The sequence below is a fragment of the Phocoena sinus genome, chromosome 1 (assembly GCF_008692025.1).
Source record: "Phocoena sinus isolate mPhoSin1 chromosome 1, mPhoSin1.pri, whole genome shotgun sequence".
NCBI classification, from domain to species: Eukaryota; Metazoa; Chordata; class Mammalia; order Artiodactyla; family Phocoenidae; genus Phocoena; species Phocoena sinus.
The window spans coordinates 53,861,496-53,882,265 of NC_045763.1; the positions used below are offsets into that span (position 1 = coordinate 53,861,496).

Sequence of the window (20,770 nt, forward strand, 5' to 3'; positions counted from 1 at the left end):
ACGGACGAACATATGAAGGAACAGAAACTCTCTTATAGCAGGTGCAAATAAAAATTAAGACAAACCTTTTGGAAAACATCACGGCATATCTAGTATAGAAAAGGGTATACATATATGACCCAGCGAATTCCACTCCTAAGAAATACCCTAAATAAAAGTATGTACATGCAGACAGGAAACATACAGAAGAATCTGTAAGACTGTTATTTGTAACCAAAGATCAGAAACCATTTATGCATCTATCAATAGAATGGGTAAATAAACTGATCTATAGTCAGACAATGAAATATCATGCCAAAATGAAAAATCAGTGAATTACAGCTATTTTTTACAACCTGGAGGAATATTAAAGACATAATGTAAAACTAAACTATAGTATTTAGGGATGCAAACTTAGATGGTGAAACTATTAACAAAATTATGCAATTACTTCATTAGTTAGGATAATGGGTGGCTTGGTGGATAGCTGTGGTGGAAAACAGCAGGCCAAGGATTTCTGGAAGGTGGTCAATGTTCTATATTTTGTCCTGAATTGTGGTTACAAAGATATTCATTTTAAAATCTTTTGTAAACATTTACATTTATGTTTCATGTACTTTTTCATTCGTGGTATATTTCACATAAGCATTTTAAAAAATGAAAAACAAGGTCAACAAAACTGAGAATAGTGGTCATTTTGAGGGGAGAAAGGGATTGAACTGATGGCAAACTGGGAACTTCCAAGGAAATTGCAATGTTCTGTTTCTGAAGCTGAGTGGTAGGTACACTGCTGTTTCTTCTATTATTACATTTTAACTATACATGTACTTTATATATTATTTTGTATCTACAATAGCAAAAGCAAGTAAAAGGAAACACTGAAAAACTGGAATTCATCAAAATTAAAAACTTTTGCACTTCAAATGACAGCATCAAGAAAGTGAAAAGAGGGACTTCCCTGGTGGTCCAGTGGTTAAGAATCTGCCTTCCAATGCAGGGGGACACGGGTTTGATCCCTGGTCGAGGAACTAACATCCCACATGCTGCAGGGCAACTAAGCCCGTGCACCACAACTACAGACCCCACGCGCTCTGGAACCCATGCACCACAACTACAGAGCCCACGCACTCTGGAAGCCCATGTGCCGCAATGAAAGATCCCGTATGCTGCAACTAAGCCCCAACACAGACAAATAAATAAATAAATAAATATTTAAGGAAATAAAAAGAGAAAAGATAATCCACAGGAGAAAATATCTGCAAATCACATATCTGATAAGGAATTTATATCCAGAATATATAAAAAACTCTTTCAACTCAATAACAAGAAGATGAATAACACAATTTTAAAACACTAAAGGATTTGAATGGACTTTTTCTCTAAATAAGGTATACAAAAAGATGTGCCAATAAGCAAATGAAAAGATACTCTCAGTATCAGTAGACTTTAGGGAAATGCAAATCAAAATGACAATGAGATACCACTTCATACACACTAAGGTATGAAGTATATATAATAAAAAAGAGATAATAGTGTCAGTGAGGATTTAGAGAAACAGGAACCTTTATTCATTGCTGGTGAGAATTTAAAATGGAGCAGCCACTTTGAAAAAGTTTAGAAGTTTCTCAAAATGTTAAAGATAAAGATACAATATAACCCAGCAAATCCATTCCTAGGTATCTACCCAAAAGGAATGAAAACATATGTGGACACAAAGACATGTACACAAATGTTCATAGCAGCATATTGCTAACAGCCAAAAAGTGGAAATGATTCAACTGTTCATCAACTCATAAATGGATAAAAATCTGGTCTATCAATATTTAGGAATACTACTTGGCATTAAAAAAAGAAGTACTGATACATGTCACAACATGAATGAACCTCAAAAACATTATGCTTAGAGAAAGAAGCCAGACATAAAAGATCACAGTCTATAATTCCATTTATATGAAATGCCCAGAACAGGCAAATCTATACAGACAGAAAGTAGGTTAGTTGCTGCCTAGGGTTGGTGCTGTGTGGAAATAGAGGGTGACTGCTAATAGGCTTCAGGGTTCTTTTTGGGGTGATGGAAATGTTCTAAAATTAGATTGTGGTGATGGCTGCATAACTCTGTAAAGATACTAAAAACCATGAAATTGTACATTTAAAATGGATGAATCTTTTGACATGTAAATTATCTCAATAAAACTTTTTTAAAAGTTGTCTAGTAAGCTAGCTTCCATAAATACGATTGCAGTTTTCTGAAAGAAGTCATCTAAAACTTTTAGAAGTTGATCTTGTTTTATTAAGTTTGTTTACTCCCTGCCTCCCTGTTCTTCCCTCTTTAAGAGGGGAAAATTACAGGGCTGAATGAATATCAATTTATTTAAATATGAAAAAGTATAAATCTTCACAGATTAAAAATAAATATTCTCAACTGCTAAATAACTGAGACTATTTCTTAGAGCTGACAAAGAATAAAATGGATTTTAAAAATGAAGAAAATAGGCTATAAGTAAGGCAACCTTCAAAATTCTAAATGACAGAATATAGAGCTTTATACCATGAAGTTTGAGGTAATTAATAATTTTAAAAACAACTTAGTACAAGATGGGCAATATTCTCAAAACCTTAATGCCTCCACAAAATAAATAAAACTCAGAGTACTTCTGCATCAGCTAGTACAATAATCTGTTATTAAAGGGTATATCCTTGGAAATATCTGTCTTTCCAGATAAAACTTCTGTAGGAGGGTTGTTTTTACCGTTGATGTGAGGAGGAAACTGCCGGGCCTTGTTAGCTGAGGAACTGATGTTCCTGCAATTGCCATGGCAACTGTCTGGCTTATCATGCTTCCGCTCTCACTCTCATAATCATCGGTGGCTATACAGATTGGTCTTCCTCGTTGATTGTGAGTTTCTGGAAAAAAATCACCCGAAAATAAATAAAGAAAACTTCTGTTTAGCTTAATTAACAGCTATTGAGCAAGCAATTCCCTTTCTTATTCTCCTTTACTCTTTAAAGAAAAACCTATTAACATATACTGCTTATCATTATATTTACTTCTTTTAAAAAAATAATTTAAATATTTTAAACATTAACTCATTCCTGTAGTAATATTTACAGTTTTGTAGAGAACTTTAACTTGCTAGTAAAAGAAGATATAATAATATAAATTTCTGCCTTCAGATAAGGAAACCTGCTTTAGTGATCAAAATACTGGGAAAACTACTCTACTATTAGTCTCTCAAAGGGAAAGAGTTGCTATCTTTATATCACCAGCACCTACTGATAATACATATTAGATACCAGTAAAATTTTTTTAATTGAACTGGAAGTACTTTATCAGGTTAATTGCTAGTTCAAATGCAACCTACAGTGTTTTCTCTAAGGCAAATGAAGGAATTTAAGTAAATTCTAAAAATGGAAAGCAAGAGGAATAAAACTTTGTGGGTTCCAGTTTTTAAAAAGTAACAAAACTTCAACTTATTAACCCAGTATTAGCAATAAACATCATTGTTGTTATTCAGGTGAATATTAATTTCAATTTTATGTATATGAATAAAATTGAGACTGAGGGTGGTGGACATCTGGCAAGTTTTCTCATATTGTTTTTTTCAAATGAACAGTATACACTCACACAAAAAAAACCCTATTTCCTAATAGGTAGGTATAGAAATGCTATAAAATCATTATTTAAAAATTTGCCATAAGAAATGCTTACAGAAACCTTGCAGTGAATTTTCTCACACAGTCTAAAGTCTTTCAGAAATATGTTATGTATTTACAGTGTACCTATGTCAGTGTAAGTTTCCTTATATTTCTTTTCCTAAAATAAGATCACCTTTGAGATATTTTCTAATACTTTTAAACACTGAGATTTGCCTTTAGTTTGTCTTAAATATACTAAGTACCTGTAAAATCATACAGCTGAGGAACAGTTTCCATGATAATGCCAATCAGAGGCAGATACAACATAGCCACCCGAGCCTTTATCTGGGGGTCAGAGTACCGTGGGTCTGAGTCGTGACTGGATAGTAAATTGTGTACCATATTGATGACTTTCTTATGCAATCCAAACAGTCTATTTAAAAAGAAGATGAAGAAGCAGCTGCAGTAAGGTCACAGAGATTAGTTAATATCTTTAGAGCAAACAGTAAGTCATGGTACTGAACCACTTTATTCAGCTTCTTAACTTTGCCACATATTTGCATGTATTCCTATAAAACACTTCTCATTTTAAAATTAATCAATGTCCAAAAAATAAATAAAATTAATATCTCGCTGTACAAAATAAGAACTGAGGCAAAAGGAAATACTATACAAATTCACTTAAGAGTAAATCTGAGTATTTTTTCATTAACTCCTTAAGGCATTTTAATATTAAATAACTTAAAACCAGTTACGGTTATATTTTAAAGCAAAAAATGTAGGGGCTTCCCTGGTGGCACAGCGGTTGAGAGTCCGCCTGCCGATGCAGGGGACACAGATTCGTGCCCCGGTCCAGGAAGATCCCACATGCCGCAGAGCGACTGGGCCCATGAGCCGTGGCCGCTGAGCCTGCGCGTCCGGAGCCTGTGCTCCGCAACGGGAGAGGCCACAACAGTGAGAGGCCCGCGTACCACCAAAAAAAAAAAGTAAATTTTAAGTAGTTGTAAATTTTATTTCATCAAATAAAATCTTTTCACATTTAATCAAAATAAACTTTTATTTCCTTTATCTAAAAGAAAAATCCTCTACCTAATGGGCTATACATAGTCCATGGCTAGGGTTGCCTTCGACATCTCTATTTAAACTGAACTTCCTTGCTCATTTGGGCCCTTACAACTTTCTAGACTCCCAATCCCAAGTTTCAATTGGCTAATACACTAGCAAGGATCACTCTCATCTTCACACTTTTTTGGCTTCTCTTCTTAGACTGAAGCTGTTTTGACTATGAAAAACATTCTAAAGAAAAATTCATCCAACTTCAACTGCCCTTAATGCTGTACCTGGCAGCTGTTTCAGATCTTATTCTCTCTCCTTAAGCCTCTTACCATCAATCTCAATAGAAGACCTTACCTCCAACTTTCTTTTAGGAAAGAAAAGCCGTTCTGAATTTGCTCTGGCCAGGTCTTTTAACACATCTCCATCTTTATAGCTACCAAATCATCTTTCCTTTCATCTCAGAAAAAATTCTTTCTTCAATAGCTTCAATGTCCCTCCTCACTAAGTTCTTCCCTTCTTTCCTATCTTGAAAATACATGTTCACTTGAAACAAGTTTGCTCTGGCTTATTTATAGTATTTCTCTTAGTAATAAACTATTATATGATTTCTCTAGTAATAAACTTCCTGAATGTGCAGTATATATCAAGCGTTTTTTTCCATTTACTTCCTAATATCTACTCTCTTTCTCTGAAACTAAAAGTTTTTGAATGCTTACCACATGGTATTGTACCCCTTTCATCATTTAATAGCTAAATGATTTTTCAAAGATACTTAACCTCTGTTTCCCTATCTATGTATGAAGGTAATAACCTACCTCATAAGGTGGCTGTGAAAATTAAGTTACATAATTTATGTAACATGCTTATTAGCACAGTGCCTTGCACACTGCCTTTTTCAGTAAATATTAGCTTTTCTGTTTTAAGATCACACAGCATATTTAAAAGCTAGGACTGGAAACCAGGTATTCTTCCTCCAGGGCTCTTTAGCTTATCTACCATTTTACGTAGGTATATATGAAATCTACCTGGAGATTCTTCTTCCTTCCAGTTTTTATTCAGAAAGTATATTTTTAAATACTGTCAAGAACTCCATCTAAAGGACATATTTCAGATTTCATTTTCTAGCTCTCTACTTGACACTTTGTCATCTTTTATGTTTTCTTCTCAGTGTTTTCTCCAAAGAGTTCCCATTATTCCTCATATTCTCCATCATTCTTCCCACGTCTCAGATTCTGATCATTTGCCTTTTATGTTCTCCCTTTCGACTTGTGTCACCAGTGATGATTCCCAAACCTGGGTATATATTTAACATCTCTCAGCAGCTACCAGCGCCAGACTTCAACCTATCTAAACTCTACCCACTGGTCTTCATGAAGCCTTTTCATGTGTCTACATTACTCAATCACATTCAGCCATTATACACATACACACACACACACACACACATGCAGGACCTGTCATATCCTATGCTAGATGTTGGAGATAAGACATTGTCCCTGTTCTTAAAGAGCTTGCTTTAGCAAGACAGAAACACAGACACAAAAATAATAATTCAGTTTTACAAATGCTATAATAAAGGTGCTAATCTTCTTCAAAACTAGGTCTGTACTACAAAATTTGCATTTAACCATAGTATCCTGTTTCAATGTTGTAACTTTCTAACTGCAATGAAAATTTCTAGAGAGCAAATCTTTGGTCATTATTGGAACACATGGGGCTTCCCTGGTGGCACTGTGGTTAAGAATCTGCCTGCCAATGCAGGGGACACGGGTTTGAGCCCTGGTCCAGGAAGATCCCACATGCCATGGAGCAACTAAGCCCGTGCGCCACAACTACTGAGCCTGCACGCCACAACTACTGAAGCCCGTGCGCCTAGAGCCCGTGCTCTGCAACAAGAGAAACCACCGCAATGAGAAGCCCACGCACCACAATGAAGAGTAGCCCCCGCTCACCACAACTAGAGAAAGCCTGCACGCAGCAACAAAGACCTAACACAGCCAAAATTAAATAAAATAAATAAATTTTAAAAACAATATTAGAACGTATTATTGCTACTCAAGGAATTATTTTTGATTACTTAGCAAGCAGAAGGAATAAAAAGAAAAACAATCCTCTTAAGGGTCTATCTAACAAATGTATGTTGTATTTTATCTATGTAAATATAAGAAGAATGTAAAACTTAGAGATGTGAGTCTCTCACAGTCAATCATTCATTCACTGAATTAACATATACTTATCAAGAGTCCACTCTGTACCAGACACAATTCTAATGCAGTGGGAATACAGCAGTGAATAAGAAAGTGCCTGCTCTCTTGAGCTCACATTCTAAGGGAAGGGGACAGATAATGAACAAACAAGCAAATTTCAGGTAAGTGCCTTGTAGAAAATAAAACAGGCTTATCTGGTTAAGAATAATTGTGGCAACGGCAACACAGCTATAATTCAGATTGGGTGGCCAATGACAGTCTCAGTGAGTAGATGATACTCTTTGAGTGGAGACCTGAAGAATCACAAGGAAGAAATGCCTATGTGGAGATCTTAGGGCAATTTCAGCATTGCTTCAGGCAGAGAAAAGTCCTAGCCCAAGGGCCCTAAGGTGGGACTGGGTTGGGCCCATTAGAGAAACAAAAAGAAGGCCAGGATGGCTAGATTTTAGTATGTGAGGAGGGAAGAGAGTGGCAGTGTAGACAACAGCTAGATATATAGGGCTTTGAGGTCCATTATTAAGTCTGAATTTTATTTTAAATGCTATTTTAAAAGCACACACTTTTAACTATTTTAAGAGTTAAGTGTGCTTTTAAACACAGTAAAGAGTTTTAAGCAAGGAAGTGACGTAATTTAATTTTCATTCCTAAAAGACCATGTAGGCTGCTTGGTAGAAAAGGGATTTTAGGGAGGGAAGAATGGAAGGATGATTGGGGAGCAGCAGTAAAGATGGAGAGAAGTAGCTAAACTTGGGATATATTTTGGAGATAGTGTTAAGGCATTTGCTAATGGACTGGGTGCAGGAAAGAGTGAGAAAAGGAGGAAACAAGCAACAGTAAAAGCTTATAATCCTGTATATTACTATTTAAAGCTCTTCCAGTTATCTTTTTTAACTCAACAGACAAAGTAGTAGTGAACACAGTTATCACAGCTTTCAGACTTGATAGAAAATCTTTCCAAATGTCAAAGGACCAACTCTGAAGACCAGCTGGAAGAGATAAAAAAGAAGTCTTTCATAGGTCCTATATTGTTCCACAGAAATGTATCTATTTTAATAGAACTGATCCTTCATGTGAGAAAGAAACCTCATCACAAAAACAGTTGACTGTTAGAATTCTCTGTTTTTTATCAGACACTGCTGAACACCTACACAACATCTCCTTCCCCTGTCTTCCTTCCTAATAGAATGTAAAACTTTTCAGGTATACGTTCCTGCCCCTGTGACTCAGGGGAAGCTGACTCCATTCCCCCAGTTTCTGAAGTAGATAGATCCAATCAGATTAGCCCTGCTACTTAAAGCAGACAGTCAGTAAAGCTGTTTCATTGTCAGTGTGAGAAGAGATAAATGTTAATTAACTAATTGCTTCCTTAACTGAGAAGGTCTACAAAAAAAAAATATCACATGAACTGAACACTTTTTAGTGACAGCTGATTTACATTTAGGCATGAGGTCCTTACTTTCTGCTTTGTAACAAACCACCCATGAACCAAAACCAGTCTAAGCACCACATTTGAGTAGAAGTGATCTAATCCATCCAGGAACCTGGCATTGCTCTGGTGACTGTAACAGTACAGGATAGGCAAGTGAGCCAAATCAGTCCAAAGAAAAGATGTGCACTGCATGCTTGAAAGAGGGTTTTTTTCCCTCTGTCCTCTGCTGGACATGAACAAGTAATAATCTAAGCTCAACCGCCAGAGCAACTACCTTACAGTCATGAGAGGCACACTAGCCTCAGGATAAAGCTGAGGGGTTTCTATAGAAGCAAGAGGTATAAAGAAACAGAACTCTGATAACATTATTGAGCTGCTGATTATAGTGTGCTAAAAACCTTACCTTTCTTCCAATTATGAAAAAATAAACATCCTTCCTTTAATAAAGCCAGCCAGTATGAAGAAAGGTTTTCTGTTTCTGGTAACCAAACTTATCCTGATGTATTAAGTAAAAATACTGGAAATATAGAGTCAAATGATTGAGATATAACAGTTATTAAAGAAAGGTAGTATGTTTAGAAGTTGTTGTCAGAGTGATTTTTTTCAAACGATGGATCCTTCCCCCCTAATGACATTATATTCATTTATCAATGGCAAAATATAAGAGTAGTGGCAAGCAAGGGTGGGAGACCCAGGGTTTCACCCACTTAGTCTGCCCTCTCCATACTCCAATGTCTACACCCCAACCCCATCCTACATGGAAGCACATTAAGGACCTTTTCACAACCTTACAGTTCTGCAGAGCACAGAGTGAAAAACTGCTTCTTAAAACTATATTCCTAATGCAAGAAGTTGCTGTTATGAAAAAAACTCATGCCTTTCATTTGCAGAAGCTTTAGCCTTTGACAGTTTACTTAGCATTAACCATGTCCCTATCGCTAAGAACTTTACAAGCATCCTTTTTCATTCGTTCAACAAATACATCATAGGATTCTTAAAAAACCTGCTCAAAAGTATCTCCTTTTGTTCTCTGGAGCTCTTACTTCAGGTTAAACTGCATTACAAACTCCTAATGATACTATCATGGAAAAAAAAAGCAATTATTACCCAAATGAGTTACAGTCATTCAGATTTTTGAAAATAGCTGTTAACATAGAAATACCCTATACGGATCTTAGATCACAACACATTTATAGAAAAGCTCTTTCTATAAATTCAAATCATCAGATAATATACTCTTCTTACTATATCAATTTCCAGTAATTCTTTAAAAGTATACACAATTTTGGAAGTTTCTAAAACCTAAGGACATTTGTTTATAGAGCAAATTTTGAAGTACATGCTACAGAGTATGATGGCAAATCATAAATTTTCCTCACAAGGAATCAAACAGACTAGTCTACTTAACTGAAATGTGCCTGCTGTATATCAGCAAATCTAAAAGTCCATCTACTAATATGCACAAATATTTTATGTACTACTAAGAAGGAAAAAAAGGCCACCAACTAAACCATGATGCAATGTTGATTTCAAGACAAACATCAAATTCAGAGATGACAAAAAATGTCTTTCTTAAAACTGATGAAATATAGAAATAACATGAGTATGGAACTTAGTGAACACAGAAGTAGAAGAAGAGTGGTAAACAGTATTCTTTTGATTCCTAGGAAGTTAACTGGATACTTCTGTCCCATTGTCCAAAATCAAATTAATATTCTACACGGCAAAAACTGGTCTACTCACCCTTCAGCATCAGGATCTAAAATGACAGCCAGCTCTGTTAACACAAGTCCTGCCAAATAATGTTGCTGGCGGAAAGGCACAGACAATTCAAACATATTTGCAATCTTCTGGTCTTGCACAGTGGTGGAAAATCCAGAACTCTGTTTGGGAGTGAGGTAGAACAAAACTATAACAGCTATGCAACAAAACATTCTATAGACAGAGCACTACAACAAATGAGATGTGAGCATTATCTGAAAGTGAGATAAACTTTTAAAGTTTATTTTTACATTACTATTATTAACATTGGAGAAAGTAACTGCTCTTACTTTTGGTATAGGAAACTATGATGAAATAACATTTTAAATTATTTTCAATTTCCTTTTTCTCATATTAAAATTTTTTCATCTGCTTTTTCCTTTATACTTTTAGCCACTTAATGTTTCAATATCATACTCTGAAGGGAAAAAAGGAACTAAATCCATATGCTACATTATGTACTCACTGCTGAGTACAAGAGAAATATTCATAGTCAAGGCTATCTATGGGTTTCCAGAGAAATTTCAAATACTATGAAGTTGTTTTTCGGGGAAAACACTATCTCCAGAAAATTACTGTCTTTTGTTTGTCCACTCACTGAGTTTTTAAGAGTTTTTTAATACTGTAAAATAGCATCCCGCCCCCCCCCACAAGATGCTTAAGGCAAGAATGTCCTCAATCTCATCATCCTTAATCCATATTCAAGACCGCCCATGCGAGGTTTCTTAGAAGAACAGACTTCAGATTTCTCTATGGAGAAATCATCTTCCTAATAAGCATATAAAACTATCCTTGCCCCCACTTCCCAAAGAGTGATGTCTCTGTCATCTATTAGAATCTGAAAATTCTGCAGTTAGATGAGAAAGTAGGGAACGAGATAATGGAAGAAATTCTGTTAATTTCTTGGCTGAATGAGATGTTCAGCAGGGAGTCAGGTGTAAACAAATGTGTTTCATTAAAGGTTTTAGGAACTGTACCTTTGACTAATTTGTACTTGACTGTGTAGCCATATCTTTGACAGAGGATGGGGGAAGGGAGCAAAGGACTAGCCTCATTTGTTATTGAAAGAAGTGTGTCCTAGCCAGGTAAAAGTATGTGGAAACAGGCTGATCCTTAAGAATTTTTGCAAAGGTAAAATGAAAAGTTGGGGGTGTTCTCTGATGTTTTCTAATCTTTCTGAGTAAAGTTTAAAATTTAGTTTATCAAACATCTGAGGTTGATCTAGTGTAGGGAATTACTTTCAGGAATTAAATATCTCAAAAATAAACTTATAAAGAGTTCATATCAACTTTCACTCTAGACATTAAGAGCTTAAGGAAGTAGCTTGTTTGCCTTAGGAATTATATAGCAAAAAGATGTTTCACTAGGAGGGAACATCCAGGCTTCTCTGATATGAAAACCACAAAATCGCTTCATTTCAATCTGTATGACAGGACACATAATAATTGCTACGATAACCCTTTGTCATCTTTAGAGCAACTACTAGGCACCCTGTGAAAATCCATAAACACCCATCTAGTTTCCTTTGGGTTCTCTGGATACAAGAAAGGCAGGTAGGGCTTTTCCAGGACTGCACTGCAGTTTGACTTCTTTCTCTGCTAAATTACGCTTCATTCCCCTTCCTTTCACAGGTATTGACATCTAATAAATACCTTGTCTCCCAAACTCAGTCTGTGTCTGCCTCAAAAAAACCCAACCTGTGAAAACATCAAGTGAGTTTATGTAGTTGAATTCACTCCCTTGTGCCTGAATCGGTAAGAGGGGTACAACAAAGTGGTTAAAACTTGGGCCCTAGAATAAGCCAACACGTGCCATGGTTCAAAGCCTAGATCTGCCAATTTTTACTATATGTGACCCTGGGTAAGCTACTGACCTTTCTGTGTTTCAATTTTTTTCACCTGTAAAATGGGGATAATAATAGGACTTACCTCCTAGAGTTCCGGTGAGGAGTAAATGATTAATACTTATAAATTACTTAACCATTTAATACTTATAAAGCACTTAGTATGGAGCCTATCACACAGCTATTATTCAACAGTGTTACTTTTCATGTTTTCCAGTGTTTAGAATGCTTTTTCCACAAGTCTGGACTTAAAAAAATTTGTTTTCATACATATTGCATACCTGAGATGTTGCAGAAGAAACAGAAGGTGATGGTGACGCAGGTGGAGTTAGCAGGCTACAGGGTAAGTTTAAGGTAACATAGTGCTCATGGCTGCAGATGATGCGCAGAAAATCCAGCCTCAGGGACACCAAGACACTTGGAGTTGGTAATGAATAAAGCTTTGAAGATACCTTGTAAGTGTTGCATAAATAAGAAAACACCAATTGAACATATCATTTCTCTACTACCAATACCAGAATGATGAATTAAAGTGATTTCTAAATTAAAGGGAGATGGCTAAGAAGGAGGAAATAGCTTCTTCCTCTTAGTCTATGTCATTGTTGAGTGTCAGAAACCCTTGTATTCGACAGAATAACTGCTTTGGGGGAAAATATTACTACCTTTAAAATAAGGTGCTGAGAGAGAGGGGGAAGATGACGGAAGAGTAAGACGCAGAGATCACCTTCCTCCCCACAGACACATCAGAAATACATCTACATGTGGAACAACTCCAACAGAACACCTACTGAACGCTGGCAGAAGACCTCAGACCTCCCAAAAGGCAAGAAACTCCCCACGTACCTGGGTAGGGCAAAAGAAAAAACAATAAACAGAGACAAAAGAATAGGGACGGGACCTGCACCAGTGGGAGGGAGCTGTGAAGGAAGAAAGGTTTCCACACACAAGGCAGCCCCTTCGCAGGCCGAGACTGCGGGTGGCGGAGTGGGGGAAGCTTCGGAGCCGCAGAGGAGAGCACAGCAACAGGGGTGCAGAGGCCAAAGTGGAGAGATTTCCGCACAGAGGAACGGTACCGACGGGGGCTGGAATCTGAGGCTCGGGCTTCGGTCAGAGTGCAGGGAGAGGACTGGGTGAACATAGCATGAAGGGGTTAGTGCACCACGCCTACCCAGGAGGGAGTCCGGGTAAAAGTCTGGACCTGCCGAAGAGGCAAGAGACTTTTTCTTCCCCCTCTGTTTTCTGGTGCACGAGGAGAGGGAATTAAGAGCGCTGCTTAAAGGAGCTCCAGAGACGGGCACGAGCCGCGGCTAGCAGCACGGACCCCAGAGACGGGCATGAGACACTAAGGCTGCTGCTGCCACCACCAAGAAGCCTGTGAGCGAGCACAGGTCACTATCCACACCCCCCTTCCGGGGAGCCTGTGCAGCCCGCCACTGCCAGGGTCCCGGGATCCAGGGACAACTTCCCCGGGAGAACACACAGCGCGCCTCAGGCTGGTGCAATGTCACGCCAGCCTCTGCCACCGCAGGCTTGCCCGGCACTCCGTGCCCCTCCCAACCCCCCCACCCCCGGCCTGAGTGAGCCAAAGCCCCCAGCGGCTCCTTTAACCCCGTCCTGTCTGAGAGAAGAACAGACGCCCTCCAGCGACCTACACGCAGAAGCGGCGCCAAATCCAAAGCTGAGCCCCCAGAGCTGTGAGAACAAAGAGAAAGGGAAATGTCTCCAAGCAGCCTCAGGAGCAGCGAGCGGGTTAAATTTCCACAATCAACGTGATGTAACCTGCATCTGTGGAATACCTAAATAGACAACGAATCATCCCAAATTGAGGAGGTGGACTTTGAGAGCAAGATTTATGATTTCTTCCCCTTTTCCTCTTTTTGTAAGTGTGTATGTGTATGCTTCTGTGTGAGATTTTGTCTGTATGGCTTAGCTTTCACCATTTGTCCTAGGGTTCTATCCGTCCATTTTGTTTTTGTTTTACTTTAAACAAATTTTTTTTCTTAAAAATTATTTTTTATTTTGATAACTTTATTTTATTTTATCTTTCTTTTCTTTTATCCCCATCCGTCCTTCCTTCCTTCCTTCTTTCCTTCTTTCTTTCTTTCTACTTTTTCTCTCTTTTATTCTGAGCCGTGTGGATGAAAGGCTTTTGGTGCTACAGCCAGGAGTCAGTGCTGTGCCTCTGAGGTGGGAGAGCCAACTTCAGGACACTGGACCACAAGACACCTCCCAGCTCCATGTAATATCAAACGGAGAGAATCTCCCAGAGATCTCCATCTCAACACCAACACCCAGCTTCACTCAACGACCAACAAGCTACAGTGCTGGACACCCTATGCCAAACAACTAGCAAGACAGGAACAAAACCCCAGCCATTAGCAGAGAGGCTGCCTAAAATCATAAGTCCACAGACACCCCAAAACACACCACCAGACGTGGACCTGCCCACCAGAAAGAAAAGATCCAGCCTCATCCACCAGAACACAGGCAATAATCCTCTCCACCAGGAAGCCTACACAACCCACTGAACCAACTTTAGCCACTGGGGACAGACACCAAAAACAACGGGAACTACGAACCTGCAGCCTGCAAAAAGGAGACCCCAAACACAGTAAGATAAGCAAAATGAAAAGACAGAAAAACATACAGCAGATGAAGGAGCAAGATAAAAACCCACCAGACCAGACAGCCTCTTCAATAAATGGTGCTGGGAAAACTGGACAGGTACATGTAAAAGTATGAGATTAGATCACTCCCTAACACCATACACAAAAATAAGCTCAAAATGGATTAAAGACCTAAATGTAAGGCCAGAAACTATAAAACTCTTAGAAGAAAACATAGGCAGAACACTCTATGACATAAATCACAGCAAGATCCTTTCTGACCCACCTCCTAGAGTAATGGAAATAAAAACAAAAATAAACAAATGGGACCTAATGAAACTTCAAAGCTTTTGCACAGCAAAGGAAACCATAATCAAGACCAAAAGACAACCCTCAGAATGGGAGAAAATATCTGCAGATGAAGCAACTGACAAAGGATTAATCTCCAAAATTTACAAGCAGCTCATGCAGCTCAGTAACAAAAAAACAAACAACCCAATCCAAAAATGGGCAGAAGACCTAAATAGACATTTCTCCAAAGAAGATACACAGAATGCCAACAAACACATGAAAGAATGCTCAACATCATTAATCATTAGAGAAATGCAAGTCAAAACTACAATGAGATATCATCTCACACCAGTCAGAATGGCCATCATCAAAAAGTCTAGCAACAATAAATGCTGGAGAGGGTGTGGAGAAAAGGGAACCCTCTTGCACTGCTGGTGGGAATGTGAATTGGTTCAGCCACTATGGAGAACAGTATGGAGGTTCCTTAAAAAACTACAAATAGAATTACCATAAGACCCAGCAATCCCACTACTGGGCATATACCTTGAGAAAACTAAAATTCAAAAACAGTCATGTACCAAAATGTTCATTGCAGCTCTATTTACAATAGCCCGGAGATGGAAACAACCTAAGTGTCCATCATCAGATGAATGGATAAAGAAGATGTGGCACATATATACAATGGAATATTACTCAGCCTTAAAAAGAAATGAAATTGAGCTATTTGTAATAAGATGGATAGACCTAGAGTCTGTCATTCAGAGTGAAGTAAGTCAGAAAGAAAAAGACAAATACCATATGCTAACACATATATATGGAATTTAAGGGGAAAAAAATGTCATGAAGAACCTAGGGGTAAGACAGGAATAAAGATGCAGACCTACTGGAGAACGGACTTGAGGATATGGGGAGGGGGAAGGGTGAGCTTTGACAGGGTGAGAGAGAGTCATGGACATATACACACTAACAAACATAGTAAGGTAGATAGCTAGGGGGAAGCAGACGCAAGGCAGAGGATATTAGCTCGGTGCTTTGTGACAGCCTGGAGGGGTGGGATAGGGAGAGTGGGAGGGAGGGAGACTCAAGAGGGAAGAGATATGGGAACATATGTATATGTATAACTGATTCACTTTGTTATAAAGCAGAAACTAACACACCATTGTAAAGCAATTATACCCCAATAAAGATGTTCAAAAAAAAAAAAACCCACCAGACCTAACAAATGAAGAGGAAATAGGCAGACTACCTGAAAAAGAATTCAGAATAAGGATAGTAAAGATGATGCAAAATCTTGGAAACAGAGAAAATGCAAGAAACATTTAACAAGGACCTAAGAAGAACTAAAGATGAAACAAGCAACGATGAATAACACAATAAATGAAATTAAAAATACGCTATAAGGGATCAATAGCAGAATAACTGAGACAGAAGAACGGATAAGTGACCTGGAAGAGAAAATAGTTCCACTATTATAACTACTGCAGAGCAGAATAAAGAAAAAAGAATGAAAAGAACTGAGGACAGTCTCAGATACCTCTGGGACAACATTAAACGCACCAACATTCGAATTATAGGGGTTCCAGAGGAAGAAGAGAAAAAGAAAGGGACTGAGAAAATATTTGAAGAGATTATAGTTGAAAACTTCCCTAATATGGGAGAGGAAATAGTTAATCAAGTCCCGGAAGCACAGAGAGTTCGACACAGGATAAATCCAAGGAGAAACACACCAAGACACATATTAATCAAACTGTCAAAAATAAAATACAAAGAAAACATATTAAAAGCAGCAAGGGAAAAATAACACACAAGGGAATCCCCATCAGGTTAACAGCTGATCTTTCAGCAGAAACTCTGCAAGCCAGAAGGGACTGGTAGGACATATATAAAGGAACGAAGGAGAAAAACCTACAACCAAGATTACTCAATCCAGCAAGGATCTCATTCAGATTTGATGGAGAAATTAAAACCTTTACAGACAAGCAAAAGCTGAGAGAGTTCAGCACCACCAAACCAGCTTTAGAACAAATGATAAAGGATCTTCTCTAGGCAAGAAACACAAAAGAAGGAAAAGACCTACAATAACAAACCCAAAACAATTAAGAAAATGGGAATAGGAATATACATATCGATAATTACCTTAAATGTAAATGCACTAAATGCTCTGACCAAAGGACACAGACTGGCTGAATGGACACAAAAACAAGACCCATATATATGCTGTCTACAAGAGACCCACTTCAGACCTAGGGACACATACAGACTGAAAGTGAGGAGATGGAAAAAGATATTCCATGCAAATGGAAACCAAAAGAAAGCTGGAGTAGCAATTCTCATATCAGATGAAATAGACTTTAAAATAAAGACTATAAGAAGAGACAAGGAAGGACACTACATAATGATCAAGGGATCGATCCAAGAAGAAGATATAACAATTGTAAATATTTATGCACCCAACATAATGGCACCTCAACACATAAGGCAAATACTAACAGTCATAAAAGGGGAAACTGACAGTAACACATTCATAGTAGGGGACTTTAACACCCCACTTTCACCAATGGACAGATCATCCAAAATGAAAATAAATAAGGGAACACAAGCTTTAAATGATACATTAAACAAGATGGACTTAATTGATATTTATAGGACATTCCATCCAAAAACAACAGAATACACATTTTTCTCAAGTGCTCATGGAACATTCTCCAGGATACATCATATCTTGGGTCACAAAGCAAGCCCTGATAAATTTAAGAAAACTGAAACTGTGTCAAGTATCTTTTCCGACCAAAACGCTATGAGACTAGATAGCAATTACAGGAAAAGATCTGTATAAAATACAAACACATGGAGGCTAAACAATACACTACTTAATAAAAAAGTGGTCACTGAGGAAATCAAAGAGGAAATAAAAAAATACCTAGAAACAAATGACAATGGAGACACAATGACCCAAAACCTATGGGATGCAGCAAAAGCAGTTCTAAGAGGGAAGTTTATAGCAATACAATCCTACCTTAAGGAACAGAAAACATCTAGAATAAAAAACCTAACCTTGCACCTAAAGCTAATAGAGAAAGTAGAACAAAAATACCTCAAAGTTAGCAGAAGGAAATAAATCATAAAAATCAGATCAGAAATAAATGAAAAAGAAATGAAGGAAACGATAGCAAAGATCAATAAAACTAAAAGCTGGTTCTTTGAGAAGATAAACAAAATTGATAAACCATTAGCCAGACTCATCAAGAAGAAAAGGGAGAAGACTCAAATCAATAGAATTAGAAATGAAAAAGGAGAAGTAACAACTGACGCTGCAGAAATACAAAAGATCATGAGAGATTACTACAAGCAACTCTATGCCAATAAAATGGACAACCTGGAAGAAATGGACAAATTCTTAGAAATGCACAACCTGCCAAGACTAAATCAGGAAGAAATAGAAAATATGAACAGACCAATCACAAGCCCTGAAATTGAAACTGTGATTAAAAATCTTCCAACAAACAAAAGCCCAGGACCAGATGGCTTCACAGGCAAATTCTATCCAACATTTAGAGAAGAGCTAATGCCTATCCTTCTCAAACTCTTCCGAAACATAGCAGAGGGAGGAACACTCCCAAACTGATTGTATGAGGCCACCATCACCCTGATACCAAAACCAGACAAAGACGTCACAAAGAAAGAAAACTACAGGCCAATATCACTGATGAACACAGATGCAAAATCCTCAACATACTACTAGCAAACAGAATACAACAGCATATTAAACGGATCATACACCATGATCAAGTGGGGTTTATTCCAGGAATGCAAGGATTCTTCAATATACGCAAATCAATCAATGTGATATACCATATTAACAAACTGAAGGAGAAAAACCATATGGTCATCTCAATGGATGCAGAAAAAGCTTTTGACAAAATTTAACATCTATTTATGATAAAAACCCTGCAGAAAGTAGGCATAGAGGGAACTTTCCTCAACATAATAAAGGCCATATATGACAAACACACAGCCAACACCATCCTCATTGGTGAAAAACTGAAAGCATTTCCATTAAGATCAGGAAAAAGACAAGGTTGCCCACTCTCAGCACTCTTACTCAACATAGTTTTGGAAATTTCAGCCACAGCAATCAAGAAAAGGAAATTATAGGAATCCAAATTGGAAAAGAAGAAGTAAAGCTGTCACTGTTTGCAGATGACATGATACTATACATAGAGAACCTAAAGATGCTACCAGAAAACTACAAGAGCTAATCAATGAATCTGGTAAAGTAGCAGGATACAAAATTAATGCACAGAAATCTCTGGCATTCCTATACACTAACGATGAAAAATCTGAAAGTGAAATCAAGAAAACACTCCCATTTACCACTGCAACAAAAAGAATAAAATAACTAAGAATAAACCTACCTGAGGAGACAAAAGACCTGTATGCAGAAAATTATAAGACACGGACAAAAGAAATTAAAGATGATACAAAGAGATGGAGAGATATACCATGTTCTTGGATTGGAAGAATCAACATTGTGAAAATGACTCTACTACCCAAAACAATCTACAGATTCAATGCAATCCCTATCAAACTACCACTGGCATTTTTCACAGAACTAGAACAAAATATTTCACAATTTGCATGGAAACACAAAAGACCCCGAATAGCCAAAGCAATCTTGAGAACGAAAAACGGAGCTGGAGGAATCAGGCTCCCTGACTTCAGACTATACTACAAAGCTACAGTAATCAGGACAGTATGGTACTGGCACAAAAACAGAAAGATGAATCAATGGAACAGGATAGAAAGCCCAGAGATAAACCCACGCACATATAGTCATCTTATCTTTGATAAAGGAGGCAGGAATGTACAGTGGAGAAAGGACAGCCTCTTCAATAAGTGGTGCTGGGAAAACTGGACAGCTACATGTAAAAGTATGAGATTAGATCACTCCCTAACACCATACACAAAAATAAGCTCAAAATGGATTAAAGACCTAAATGTAAGGCCAGAAACTATCAAACTCTTAGAGGAAAACATAGGTAGAACACTCTCCGATATAAATCACAGCAAGATCCTTTCTGACCCACCTCCTAGAGAAATGGAAATAAAAACAAAAATAAACAAATGGGACCTAATGAAACTTCAAAGCTTTTGCACAGCAAAGGAAACCATAAACAAGACCAAAAGACAACCCTCAGAATGGGAGAAAATATTTGCAAATGAAGCAACTGACAAAGGATTCAACTCCAAAATTTACAAGCAGCTCATGCAGCTCAATAACAAAAAAACAAACAACCCAATCCAAAAATGGGCAGAAGACCTAAATAGACATTTCTCCAAAGAAGATATATAGACTGCCAACAAACACATGAAAGAATGCTCAACATCAGTAATCATTAGAGAAATGCAAATCAAAACTACAATGAGATATCATCTCACACCAGTCAGAATGGCCATCATCAAAAAAATCTAGAAACAATAAATGCTGGAGAGAGGGTGTGGAGAAAAGGGAACACTCTTGCACTGCTGGTGGGAATGTGAATTGGTACAGCTACTATGAAGAACGGTATGGAGGTTCCTTAAGAAACTACAAATAGAACTACCATATGACCCAGCAATCCCACTACTGGGTATATACCCTGAGAAAACCAAAATTCATAAAGAGTCATGTACCAAAATGTTCATTGCAGCTCTATTTACAATAGCCCGGCGATGGAAACAACCTAAGTGTCCATCATCAGATGAATGGATAAAGAAGATGTGGCACATATATACAATGGAATATTACTCAGCCATAAAAAGAAACGAAATTGAGTTATTTGTAGTGAGGTGGATGGACCTAGAGTCTGTCATACAGAGTTAAGGCAGAAAGAGAAAGACAAATACCGTATGCTAACACATATATATGGAATAAGAAAAAAATTAAAGTGTCATGAAGAACCCAGGGGTAAGACAGGAATAA

General features: G+C 37.7%; 1 protein-coding gene across 11 annotated transcripts in view; it reads right to left on the reverse strand.

Annotated features, from left to right (window-relative positions):
• DOCK7 (dedicator of cytokinesis 7) overlaps positions 1 to 20,770 on the reverse strand; it is a 242,973-nt gene that overhangs the window by 62,055 nt on the left and 160,148 nt on the right. For 9 of the 11 annotated variants that reach the window (XR_004352186.1, XM_032648489.1, XM_032648472.1 and 6 more), the window contains 4 exons: positions 12,193 to 12,363; positions 10,051 to 10,190; positions 3,879 to 4,048; positions 2,729 to 2,883 (listed from right to left, as the gene is read on the reverse strand). Coding sequence is in view for 8 of the 11 variants with exons in the window: in XM_032648489.1 (XP_032504380.1) it covers positions 2,729 to 2,883; positions 3,879 to 4,048; positions 10,051 to 10,190; positions 12,193 to 12,363 (636 nt within the window). In the remaining 3 variants the exon portion in view is untranslated. The remainder of the gene's footprint in view (positions 1 to 2,728; positions 2,884 to 3,878; positions 4,049 to 10,050; positions 10,191 to 12,192; positions 12,364 to 20,770) is intronic. The other 2 variants (XR_004352187.1, XR_004352185.1) reach the window with 2 other exon arrangements.